This window comes from Fukomys damarensis, unplaced genomic scaffold (assembly GCF_012274545.1).
Source record: "Fukomys damarensis isolate Sample0158 unplaced genomic scaffold, DMR_v1.0_HiC HiC_scaffold_33, whole genome shotgun sequence".
Lineage (NCBI taxonomy): Eukaryota > Metazoa > Chordata > Mammalia > Rodentia > Bathyergidae > Fukomys > Fukomys damarensis.
In genome coordinates this window covers 25,854,450-25,868,180 of record NW_022900945.1, presented here as the reverse complement: position 1 = coordinate 25,868,180, position 13,731 = coordinate 25,854,450, and the positions used below count along the sequence as shown (strand labels likewise).

General features: G+C 34.5%; 1 protein-coding gene across 7 annotated transcripts in view; it reads left to right on the top strand.

Annotated features, from left to right (window-relative positions):
• The window catches only part of Evi5 (ecotropic viral integration site 5), a 216,369-nt gene that overhangs the window by 45,830 nt on the left and 156,808 nt on the right, over positions 1–13,731 (top strand). Inside the window, exon 1 of one of the 7 annotated variants that reach the window (XM_010644916.3) lies at positions 8,892–8,927. The exons of the other annotated variants lie outside the window; for them this stretch is intronic. Coding sequence (XP_010643218.1) covers positions 8,914–8,927 — 14 coding nt within the window. The 5' untranslated portion in view covers positions 8,892–8,913. Of the gene's footprint in view, positions 1–8,891; positions 8,928–13,731 lie in introns of those variants that run through there. 7 annotated transcript variants of the gene reach the window in all.

Below are 13,731 nucleotides of genomic sequence, written 5' to 3'. Positions count from 1 at the left end.
TGTGTTAGTATTCTGTCAAATGGGCATATACTGTTGATCCCCTAAGTTGTTGGATGTGAAATGGTATAATCATTTTTGTATAAGCCTTTGCATTACTGGATACTTTTATATCTTTTGGGCAGATACCTAGGAATGGAAAGGCTCTGTTGTATGGTAGGCGTTATGTTTCACTGCCAAACTTTCCAAAGGGCTTGTATTTTTGCACATTCACATCAGAAGTATATAGTTTCTGGTTCCTCTTTGTCCTTGCCAACACTTGGTATGGTCACTCATTTTAATTTTTGCCATACTAATAGGTACTGATAAGTACTTTTTATTGGTATTTCCTTAATAGTGTTGAGCATCTTGTTATGTGTTTATTTGCTACTTGTATATCATCACTGATTTTTTTCCTTATTTTTATTGATACATTTTAGGTATATAATATGGTGACATTCATTATTGGAAATTTGTACCTTTACATGATATATCTTGGTTCTAATTTTTTTTCATTCCCCTGCCCTTCATTCAACCCCTCCATTCCTTCCTATTTACAGAGACTTTGTTTCCATTGTTTTCCATTTCTCATATTTATTCCTTTCCCTTCTTTCCTTTTCCCTCCCCTTCTCACTTTCCCTTCCCCTTGGACCTTTTCTTCTATTTCACATTATCTATTATACATTTTGATCCTTATTTACACTTTCAGTTTCTCACACCTGAGACACTTTTCAGTATTTACACATATGTGACCTTTTTATTTCATTAAGCGTATGGCCTCAGTGTGCATCCATTTAGCTATAAATGTCTCAAATTTCTCATTCTTTATGGCTGAGTAGTACTTCATTTATATATATTAAAAAATTTTTTTTCTTTATCCAGTCTCCAGTTGATGGGCATTTGGAGTGTTTCCAAGTTTTAGCTGTTTCAGTGATTTTTAAAAGCTAGATTGTTTGCTTATTTTGTTTTGAACATTCTTTATGTATTTGGGGTACAAATCCTTTATCAAGTAATTTCCAAGACTTGATTTCCCATTTGGTTGGCTTATTCTCTTAAAAGTGTCTTTTGAGCTAGATGTGGTGGGACTGCTTCTAGTTCTAGCACTCTGGGAGGCTGAGGCAGGAGGATTGCAGGTTGGAGCCCAGCCTGAGCTATTTAGTGACATAGTATGACACTGTCTCAAAATAAAAATAGGTAGATAGGGCTGGTAATGATGCTTAGTTTGAAAGGCCCTGAGTTTAATGCCCAGTACCACAAAAAACAAACCAACAAAAAAAAACCAACCCCCCAAAAAAACCCCAGAAGTTTATTTTGTTTGTTTGTTGAGGTGGCAGTCTTGCTGTATTGCCTAGTCTGTCTTGAAATTTCAAGGCTAACGTAATCTTGTCTCAGCCTCCCAAGTAGCTGTAACTATAGTTGTCTACCACCACACTCACTCAGCCTAAGAAGTTTTATAGTTTTCAGTTTTACATTTAGCTTTTTGATCTATTTTAAGTTAATTTTGTATATGGTGCAAAAGTATAGGTTGAAGTTCTTTTTTTTTTTTTTTGCAGTACTGAGATCAAACTCAGGACCTTGCGCTTATAAAGCAGGCATGGCACCACTGAGCTAAATCTCCAGCCCCTTGAAGTTCATTTTTGAATGTGTACATTTGATTGTTCCTGTATCATTTGTTAAAATGTCTATCCTTTCCCTACTTTGTATTTTTGTCAAATATCAGTTGTCCATAGATGTATGAGTTTGTTTCTAGACTATATTTTTATGTAAAAGTCTTGAAATCAGGTAGACTTAATCTTCTAATTTTGTTCTTTTGTTTTGGCTGTATTTTGGTTCTTGACATTCTCGTGTCAATTTTACAGTCCACTTAATAATTTTTAGACAATGTCTGTTGAAATTTTGTTTGTGATTGCATTGAATCTTTAACGATATTGTCTTCTAACCCATAAACAGTGTATTTCTTAATTATTATTTGTGAATGACATATGATAATATGATTTTATTTTGTTAGGCTGATAATGTGGTAAATGACATTGATTTTTGAGTGTTAAACTAACTTTACATTCCAAGGATAAACCCCACTTGGTCATTATAAAATATTGCTATCTTTATAAATATTAGTGTCTTTATAAAATATCAGATTTGACTTGCTAAAATTTTGTTGAAAACTTTTGTGTTCCTGTTGGTGAAAGAAATTGGTCTATGGCTGTCTTGAAATGTCTTTGACCTGTTAAGAGCAGTGTTTTGTGACCTTGAAGTGTTTGACTGATCTTTGCTCTCTAATATAGCTGTTTAGTGCTATATGTATCTCTTCAAATCTTGCTTTAGCAACATCCCTTCAGATATGTTACTTGTTTTTTGGCCCTGAATATGGTCTATCTTGGTAAATGTTTTATGTGCATTTGAGAAGTTTGCTGAAGTGTTGTGTAAATAGTTGATTCAAGTTGGTTGATAGTGTTGTTAAAGTTTACTATATCTTTGCTGATTTTCTGTTTGTTATGTCAAGTATTGAGAGAATAGTATTAGAACTTCCAACTGTAATTATGGATTTGTTATTTTTCTTTAAGGTCTGTCTTTGTTTTATAATAACATGAAATTGTATTATGAGGTATGTAGATATTTAGGATTGTTAACATTCTCTTGTGAACTAAATTTAATCTCTGGCAGTATTGTTAGCTTAGAAATCTACTTTATCTCATTATACTCAACATAGTTTTCTTTTGAATAGTTTTAGTTTTTTATATATTTTTCATTCTTTTATATTTTTGTGTGTTGGTGTGTGTGGGGGGTACTGAAGATCAAACCAAAGGTGTTGTATGTGCTAAGCAAGCCCTCTACCATTAAGATATACTCCCAAATGTTATTTTCCTTTATCTTTAAAATTTGCTATTAGATTCCACATAGTTAAGCCTTGCATTTTAAAGAAATATAATTATCTTTGCCTTTTACTTGATGTACTTATCCTGGATAAAATTAAAATAAAGTTTTATAAGTGCTCACACTTGCATTTATCTCAAGCTACATATTGGGCATATCTTTGCTTCAAATGTTTTTTAGGACCTGCACTCAGTTCCAGTTCTGCCCTCAGTTCCTTCCAGGGTAAACCATTCTTAGAGCAAGTGGAGAAGAGATAGAGCCCCGCCTGGTGGTACATGTCTGTAATCCCAGCACTCGCGGGAGGCTACATAGTTCAAGGCCAGCCGGAACTACATTGTGAGGCTTGTCTCCAAAAGGGGGAGCAGGGAGACAGAGACCAAATTACATTGTGAGTTTTGTCAGAGAGAGAGAGAGAGTGAGAGAGAGAGAGAGAGAGAGAGAGAGAGAGAGAGTGTGAGTGTGTATCTCAGTCTCCCACATGCTGGGATGACAGATGTGTGCTACCACAATGCCTGGCCCGAGGCTTCATTTTGATATTTATTGTTTCTTGAATATAGAATTCTAAATTAACAGCCCCCTCCCTCATATTTTATTTTATTTTATTTTATTTTATTTTATTTATTTAGTTTTTTGTGGTACTGGGATCGAACTCAGGACTTTGTTCTTGTGAGGCAGGTGACAACACTACTAACCTAAATCCCAGCCCCCTCCCTCATATTTTAATGCGCTTCTCTTTTGCATTGTTTTCCATAAGAAATCTGGTTTGTGCCTTTATCTGTTTCTGTTACATTTTACCCCTTCTGCTTTATCTCTAGTTTTTCTTCTTTTATTTATTTGTTTTAAAAGTAATTTTATTGATACATTTTGGTATCCATACATACATAATGATAACATACCTCATAGAGAATTTACCTGTGTGTTATATCTTGCTGCTGCTTTTTTTCTTGTTCCCTCCCCTCTCTTTATCACTGGTATTAAGGAACCTGTCTTATTGTACTTTTCTTTGTGTTTCTTACATTTGAAGTTTGTTGAACTTGACTGTTTGACAGCATGTTGATGCTGTGTTCTTTTGTTTGGAAAGTTACCTATATAGTACCTTCAAATTAATTGTCTTCTGCCACATATAACTTGCCATAATCTCATCCAGTACATTTTACATCACTCGTATTGCAGTTTTGTCTCTACAAGTTAGAGCAGAAAGTTTTTGTATGCCTCAACTAAATTTTTGAACATATAGAATAGTTATTATTAATGGCTTTATCTGATAATTCTAAAATTTGAGTCAATACTGGTTTGATTTTGATTATTTTCCGTACTGGTGGTTATATGTGCTTCTTTTTTATGTGGTGGATATCCTCTGTCAGTCTCTGAGGATCTCTCTTTGTGTGCTTTCCTTTCTGTATTCTATCTGACGAACACTATGTGCCTTGGTCTCACTGTAGGTAAGAATCTGAAATGTGGCTTATCTGACTCGCTATGACTGTCAGCTGCATCTTCTCAATTCAAGGATTGATATCCATTGTTGCCTGTTGTCCAGAGTTTGTTAAGAACCATTGTTTTCATGTAATTTCATATTTTACCCTTTTTTCTTTTTTGAGGGGACATTCTTGTTAAATCATTAAGTTAACCAGGCTGAGGTTGAACTTGGGAGGCTGCTGCCTCAACCTTCCAGAATGGTGTCCATTATATTTTGGTGATTGAGGTTAGAGGGTAAATTCAATTTATGTTACTTTATCATGGCAAGAATGAAATAATTTTTTAAAACAAAGTTTTACAGCATATATAGCTATCAACAGAGGAATGGATAAAGAAAATGTGATAGTTGTACTCAATGGAGTACTACTATTTTGACATAAAGATAAACTTGAGACATTCATAGGCAAATGGATGTGATTTGAGAACATAATGTTAAGTGAAATTAAGTCAGATACACAAGCTTTAGTGTTGCATGGTTTCTCTTATATGAGAAATTCATATATATGATATATGATATATAATGTATATGTATCAAAATAGAATATAATGAGAAGTTCAAATAATTCCCCAAATTGTCTAGTCTTTTGTTTCTGGAATATTTTTTAAGATACTCTAATTGGTTTCATTTATACTATTCATTTCTCTTTATACATTGAAAAGAAAGCTTTTTCCTTTTATTTATTTTTTTCTTTTTATGAGTCTTTTTTGTCTGTGACTTGAACTCTGAATAACAGTTTGGCCATTCTTTTAAGATCATGATACATACATAGTACATTAACTGTTATTTTGTAATTTTATTATGAAATTTTGTTTTATTTTCTCATAGAAGAGTGCTTTTTATATTTTCTTCATTAATATCTACTTGTATTACATAACAGTAAAAAAATAAAGTTTTACATTTTCCATTGACCTAGAGAAATGTGAATTGCACTAGAAAAGTTGATTTGAAGGCTGGGTGGGATATGACTCAGTAGTAGAACACTTGTGTAGTGTAAGGCTCTGGGTTTGATATCTAGCATTGCCTGACTAGGGATTTAGCTCAGTGGTTCCGCTGCCTGCCTCGCAAGTGCAAGGACCCAAGTTCGATCCCTGGTACCAAAAAACAACAACAACAAACCACTAGCATTGCCAAAAAGGGGGGGCATAAAGGATGAAAAATTGATTTATATTACTTGATAATTAGATAAAGAATTTTGTTTGTTTTTTTAGACAGGATCCTTCTTTGTAGTTCAGGCTGGCCTTGAACTCGTTATGTAGCCCAAGCTGGCCTTGAACTTGTAGTGATCCTCCTGCCTCAGCCTCCTGAGTGCTGGGATTACAAGTGTGGTCCATCATGCTCAGGCTGGATGTAGAAATTAATACTATATATCTATATATTTTGAATATCACTTCTGCTCAGCTTAAAAAAAAAAGATAATTGTTGAAAGGTGTGCTTTAGTTAGACCTATTCTCAGTTTTGATGTCTTCTGGTTGAAATGGAGACAGAAAATAGAAGTATGAGTGTAATTCCTGGGGAACAGAATTTAGAAGCTGGGGATTTGGAATTTGGCCTAATTGAATCACATAAAAAAGGATCTCATATCATAGTCCATGTAAACTTGGTGTTACAAATTGCTTCCTTATGATCATTTTCTGAAAAAGATGTTTTAAAGATTTTTTTTTTTTCCTTTGGCACTCAGCTCTTGATGGGTAAAGTAGGGAGCTGACTGTCACTTGTTAACTTCATTGGCTTTCATTTTTGTATTGATTTTAACTTTTCATTCTTTTGCTTACTACATTTGCAAGATTTTAAAAAAAGATTTTGAATAAAATATTTTGTTAGAGGTTTTGGGAATAGATAGTCTAATAAGATATGTAAATTGACAAAGTTTCTTGGATAAAATAGGATTAAAAAGAAGCTCTTGAAAGAGCAGAGTGGAATGTTAGGTTGTGCAAAGGCTCTAAGGAGCAAGTAGATCTCAAAAGAAAATGATAGGGGCTGTTAAACAGAGCAAAAGGAAGTATAAGATGGAAAAAGTAGTTGGATATGAAGGTGGAGCAGGATTTAAAAAGTGAAGCACTTGTAAATAATGCTAAAGGGTGTAAAACATGTGCATTTTGAATTGATTCTTACATAAATGAAATAGTTTCCACAAAATAGGGCTTTTGGTACTAATTTGCAAAGGATTAAGTTTGAATTTAAAATAATTGGTTGTGATCAATCATTATTATACAACCAAGTTTATGAAACTGTTACTGTTTTTTCAGATCTTTTTTTATTAGTACATGTTAGTAGTACCTAATATTTACATTTCTTGTGGGGAATTGGTACATGCACATAACACATCTTCAGTCCTTCTTCATCTTCTTTCCCTCTTCTGCTTTCCTCCCTCCCTCCCTTCATTTCTTGATCCTTTCCCACTTTGAGAAAGATCTGTCTCACTACTTCCTATTATCTGTCTTTTATTTCGCTCTTTATTTATACTTTGGGTTTCCTGTATAAGAGAAATCATAACAGTATTTAAGATTGTGGATCTGATTTACTTTACTTAAAATTATGGTCTCTAGGTGCATCCATTTTCCTACAAATGACTCAATATTCTTTATGGCAGAGTAGTACTCTGTATATAAGTACCACATTTTCTTTATCCATTTATTCTGTTAACGGACTCATAGGCTTGCTTACAAGGCTTAGCTATTAGGAATTGTGCTGCATTGAACATGTGTATGCATGTATCACTGTAATTTGATGTCTTTCACTCTTTTGAAAAGATACCTAGAAGGGGAATAGTTGGGCCAATAAAATTTCTAGATTCATTTCTTTAAGGAATCTCCATACTGTCTCTGTTAAAAATTGTTGCAGGTGGGGCCAGGGATTTAGCTCACTGGTTCAGCTGCCTACCTTGCAAGCACAAAGATCTGAGTTCAATCTCTGGTACCCCCCCCAAAAAAAAATTGTTGCAGGTGAGGTACTGTATAAACAAACTATTCACAGTTTACTCTTGAATAGTAAATGTATTTAACTTGTATGTTAAGAATTAAAGAGCTGGGCGTGGTGGCACATGCCTGTAATCCCAGTACTCGGGAGGTTGAGGCAGGAGGATCACTGTGAGTTTGAGACCAGCCTGGTCTACATAGTGAATTCCAGGTCAGTCTCAACTACATAGTGAGACCCTGTCTCAAAAAACAAAAAAAAACAAACAAACAAAAAAAAAAGAATTAAAGAAAAATTACTAGAATTATTTAAAGATATTCAGAAAAGAGATTTTAGAGCTGGGGCTACAGCTCACTGGTAAAGCATATGTCTAGCATGTCAGAAGCCCTAGGTTCAGTATCTCGCTCCAAAACAAAAATAGAGATTTTCAAGAAGGAAAAGAAATAGGTTGCCACCTTTTTTCTGGTGTGGAAGAATTAAAACATTTGAACTTTCTTTTATATTCAGATTTTGAGGTGTGTGTGTATGTTATACACACATTATTTGTTTTAAATTATTAACAAGCCAGAATCCATCAAAGGATTTATGTGTAAAGAATGAGTGACTATAGTGGCATCTTTTTTGCTTTAGAATAATTCTAGTGAACACATCTATCTAACTTTAATAAAAAAAAATGACATTAGCTAAGATAGAGCTTTTTTCCTCTTTATCTGCCGTATTACCCTGCCAGTGTTAGGCCTGGAAAAATTATCAGAATAATAATTTTAAGTTTTATCTATTTTTATGGGTTATAAGGAAGATACGTAACTAATGTAAAAGTTATGGGACATGGTTACTACTTGTGACATAACAGTTGATGCTTTTATTTGGAATTTACTCTTCTCTTCCTCAAATGTAGATGAGTTTTGGTAATAGTATTTAACTCTCTTTGATTCAGGAGATACAGAAATGACAAATTTTTTCCTGGAGGTTGATAGTTGTTTTAATAATAAAATTTATTTTATTTTATCCCATACCTCCTCAAACCCTCTCCCCCTCTATGTACAAAAGCTGTGTCTCCATTTATTCCTTTATTTTCACTTTTTTATTGTCCCTTTCTTTCTCCCTCCTTCCTCCATTGTTCTCCTTCCCATTTGAACACTTGCTTCCTATTTCCCAAAATCCATTGTACATCTCAGTCTTTATTTCCACAGTTTTTTCACATCAGAGAGACAATGTGGTATTTAAACTTGTGTATGCGATTTTTTTCACTTGAGTATGGTCTCAAGGTCCATCCATTTAGCTATAAATGTCTGAAATTCATCCTTTTTTATGGCAGAGTAGTATCCCATTGTATAAAAGAACCACATTGTCTTTATCCATTCGTCAGTTGATGAGCATTTGGGCTGTTTCCAAGAAGAAATTACAGTATTTAAAAGTTAAAATTTAAGAAACATGGAAATACCAAATGCTTTATGGAAACTCTTCTCTTTCCCATAGTTTTATTGCAGCTATTACTTTTTCAAAATAAGCCTTGTGACATCCTCAGAAAAATGTGTTGAAATGGTTCAGTGCAATGTCAAAGATCTGTTTGAAGTTAATAATTGATAAAGTTCAAATAAGACAGGTTCCCCCCTCCATGTATTAAATGTTGTTTTCTTTTTCATTTTAAAAACACAAAGGCATCGGTAGAGATGAATTTAAGGAGGTAGGTTTCAACTGTAATAGCAATACATTTTAATTGAGGTGGAAACTAATGGTAATTTAAATGGGCTGTTATTTTTTGTATCATTTAAAAGTTTATCATTGCAACTAAATTTGTTTCCTTTAGCATTCTGTTACTTGGAATCAGATTTTACTTTTTTGTTTGTTTTGAGACAGGGTCTCACTATGTAGTTGAGACTGACCAGGAACTCACCATGTAGCCCAGGCGGGTCTCGAACTCACATCGATCCTCCTGCCTCAGCTTCCCGAGTGCTGGGATTATAAGCATGTGCCACCATGCCTGGCTTCCAGATTTTACTTTTTAAAGTATTCAGGCTATGAGATAGAATGAAGAAATGGAAGGAGTTTGTTTATTTGTTTATTTAGGTTTTTGAGGCAGGGTCTTGCTGAATAATCCAGGCTGGCCTTGAACTTGTGATCCTCTTGCCTCAGCCTCCAGAGTGCAGGGATTATAGGCATGTGCCACTGTGCCTGGAAGGAGTTCTTTTAAACTAAAGAAAATATATTTTATTTTTAAAAATACGGTGAGCAGGAATCTTTGGTTAATTTAAATGTCTTTGTATCTTATCAAGATATACATCTGAACTACTCAGATGGTAGCCAGTAGCTACCATACTAATAGCCATATGTGGTAGTTGGGTATCTAAAATGTGGCTGATCTATAAGAGTAAAACATACACCAAATTTTGAAAACTTAATTTGAAAATGGAATATCATTAGCTTGAAAAATTGGTGCATGTTGAAATGATACTTTAACTATATTAGATAAAATATTAAAATTAATTTCACTTTTTAAAATTTAAATATGGCTGCCTAGAACATATAGAATTGCCTAAGTGGCTTGTATTATATTTTTGTTGGATAGATCTAGATAATCTGTTATTCACCTATCTATAATTTTATGAACACAGCATTGCCTCAGTTTTCTTGAGAATATTCTCATAAGATATCTAGCAACATCAAGGAAGTGAAAAAAATTACAAGCATAGAATTTTCATGTCTTTATGTTAAGAATTCAATAGGAAAGTCTTTAAATCTTTATTGGAATTCCTCATTCTTTTTCTTTTCTCTGAGGATTTTTAAAAATCAGTTTTCTGTAGAATCTCCAAACTATCAGTTTCTGATCAGAATTTTAAACTTTTCCTAAAGAAACAATAAGCAGTCTGGTTTTCAGACCTGCAGAGATTCCTGCTATTTAGGACCTCTTTTTTTGTGTTGTCTCAGTTGTTTTCTGTGCTAATTCATTGTGTTTCCTCTTAATTCTAAACTTGTTATTTCCATTATTCTGAGACACAGACTTGTTAGTAGGAAAGAGTAAATTTGTTGATACACTATGAAAGAGAACACTTTTGAGTCAGGCATGTAGTTTTGCTATGATCTGAGGTTCGTGCTCCTCCAACATTCATGAGTTGAAATCTAATCTGAAATGTGATATTAAGAGATGGGGCTTTTGGGAAGCTTCGCTCTTATAAATAGGATTAATGCCTTCATAAAAGATGCTTTAGAGTGCAGTGTGGTGGGGCACACCTGTAATCCCAGCATTTGGAATGCTGATGTATCAAGTCAACCTGGGCTACATAGAGAATTTGAGGCCAGTCTGACCTGTGTAGCGAGAATCTGACTCAAAAAACAAACAGAACAAAACCCAAAACAACCCCCAAAATACTGTAATGAACTCTTTTACCCCTTCTGATATGTGAGGATACAAAGATGTCATTTATGAGGAACAGGCTCTAACCAGATACCTACTCTATTGGTGTTTTGAGAACTTTTCAACTTCTAGAACTTTCAGCAATAAATGTCTTGTTTTTGATAGAGTATCCAGTCTAAAGCATTTTGTTAAAGCAGCCCAAATGGAATAATAAAGTCTGTAACTTATTTGCCACTTTTTTTTTTGGTACCAGGAATCGAACTGAGAGCTGCATGCTTGCCACTTTTTGGCTGACAAGTTATCTTTGTCCCAGCATATTCATGTCTTGTTTATGGTGTAGCATAGTAAGAGATGTCTGAACCTCATGTTTGGAAAGTTGCTCCTTGCTTTTAAGTGTATTTAGCTTTCCTGGTGGGTTTTTTAAATAGCATTTTTCTTCCTTAGCTCTAATAAATTAACAGTTTACAAATTACCAATTCACATGTTGTACAGTTGCTGTTTCATCCTGCTCTGGTATACATAGAAAAACTTTATGCTGAATAGAACTAGATATTAAAAAAGTTTAATGTCAACTCTTTACAAATAATTACAGATTTCTATTTTTAGTCTTCACCATTTTTCTGAACTTTAGACTTGCCTATTTAACTACTTTGCTTTTTATCTACATGGATGTGCTCCAAGTACTTCAAACTACAAAAACCCATTCGTTTTCTTCTCTTTTATATATTCAATCATAGTATTTTAGAGAGACTTTTTTTTTTTTGGTATTTATCCCATGCATACTTCCATGCACAGACTTCCTTTTTCCCTTCTGTTGGGATCAAGCCTAGGGCCTCAAGCATGGCCGACAGGTACTTTACATATCCCACCCTCCCCCCCCCATAAAAATCCATGCAAGTCGGTGAACCCATGAGATCTGGGAATAGACTGTTTAATATCCCACAAACTTATGAGTATACCATGTTTACATTATCCTAGTTGCCAGTCTTAAATCTTTGGATATTACTGACTTTCAGGCAGTGTAGCCTTTCACCCCTATGTCAAAATACTTTAATTATATTGAAGTGAGATGGCAACCTGATTGGGAGCCTTCCAGAGTTAGTACTGCTTTTAGCAACAAGCTATGAGTCTCTTTCTGTCCTGCCAGAGACTCTTGCAGTAAGTCTCTAGTCCCAACCTGCCCATGTGGCACACAGGCCTGAGAAAGAAATACACTAAGAGACAGAACTAGGAGAGAGAAAGTGGAGTGCCAGGACAACCAATGCTGGTGCAACTGACAAAGGCAGTCCCAGGCGCTGACTTTTATGGGCAATCAATTAAGGTAAAGGCAATGTGTGGTTTTTATGAAAACTAATGTATACAAGGATCATAAAGGACAAGACAAAGCATTCTTAAATTGGGAACAGAATAGACAAAATATATGCTTGTAATTAGAACATTGTCCTTCTAGTCTTAGGGTTTTAGTTGTGGGAATGGAATTTGCGTGTGAGTTACTGTGACCTTGGCACATAGGCTTCATCCAGACTCACTTCTAAAAGCAAGCCAGTTGAGGAGTTAACTCTTTACAGCATGCTTTGGGCACAGTCAGTATTACAGTTCTCTGCATCTCCCCCTTCTCTGTTTGACAATGGCAGCTGCGTCATGTCTGGTGATCTTTGCGAGTCCCAGGGCTGAAGCAGGTGAGAGGAGTTGCTCAGACACAGCCTTTATATAGATTTCAGCAAGGTTGTCACATACCGTGCAGTGAATCCATCATCTTGGTCCATGATCATACATTCTGGGATGATGGCCACAACATCTTTTTATTTTCTGTTGAAAAATAAGCATACCCTGGCTCCTATGTTATTAATTGTATTGAGCCGTTTACCTTTTAGTTAGGACAGACTTTGACAACACTAGTGTCTGGGCTGTGTCTGTAGATCTGTCTTTGTGTATACTTACTTTCCATAAGCGGATCTAAAATTTTAAAATGAAAGTAATAAGATCTGATTGAGCTTGTGGAGGTAGCTGTACCCCCTTTTTGTTTATATAATTGTGCCTTTAGGGAAAGGTGAGTACTACATCCAACAGTGGCTTGTCCCCATGAGTTATCCAGTGGACAATGTGTCGAACTGACTTAGCTGTCTATAATAATTTTTTTAAATAAAGAGCATCTCCAACTGATTACAGGAAAAAGGGCATAGTTTCAATCCATCTGCTTCAAGCTGAGAAGGGTAATGTAGGGAAGGCCAGAGTTACGGGCTCTCCAGGTAGCTGATTTAATAGGCCTTAAATAAAAATCATGTTGTAATTATGAACTATATAAAGTCAATCTGGTGATTTGGTAAAAAAAAAAATCTAGCATGTGTGTTGATTTTATCTATATGATAACTTGAAGTTTGGCAGCCTATAAGTAAGAATAAACAAAAATTTAAAGAAATTAGAGCATTATAATCAAAGTATCATAAGTACTAAAATAAAAAAGCAGGTGGTGGAGCCATGTTGAGAAACTTTTTAAAGGACTGAACTAGTGATTGTAACCTGCTGACTCTTAGATCCTTTTACTAATGGAAGCTATCTATAAGTCTGATATTTTTGTTATAATTTTTCTTTAAATTTTAGCTGTAAAAAGATAGAAAATTTAATGATTTTACAAAACAATTTTAGCTAAAAAATTTAAAAACTCTTGTTGAGATCTATAAATTTTTCCATAGTTTTTTCTGTAACAGGAGCAACACACCAGTATAGTTGGAAATTGCCCCAGTAGGGGTCAGCAATTGAAGCCCCTTCTTATGTATAGCTTTATTACTATGGTCTTGACTTCATATATTTTTGGATTAGACTTTTCTGCTGGATGTTCAAGACCAAGTTAAGGTGAGACCTATATTAATTAAAACTAACCTCTTGCTGTCTGTCAAGGTCTGTTAAGTCTCCACAGGCATTAGAACTGGAAAGAATGAAAGCTCTTTATGCCTGTAAACCTTTTATAACAAACGTGAAACCAACAAGCAAACATATATATTTGATAAATCACTTCTGCATACCTTCTCGACATACCTGGGCCTTCTGGTCTTGTATATCTCTCTTTATCCTTCTAACAAAACAAACATCCAAAATCCTTTCATATCAAAAGTATATATATATATATATTTTTTTT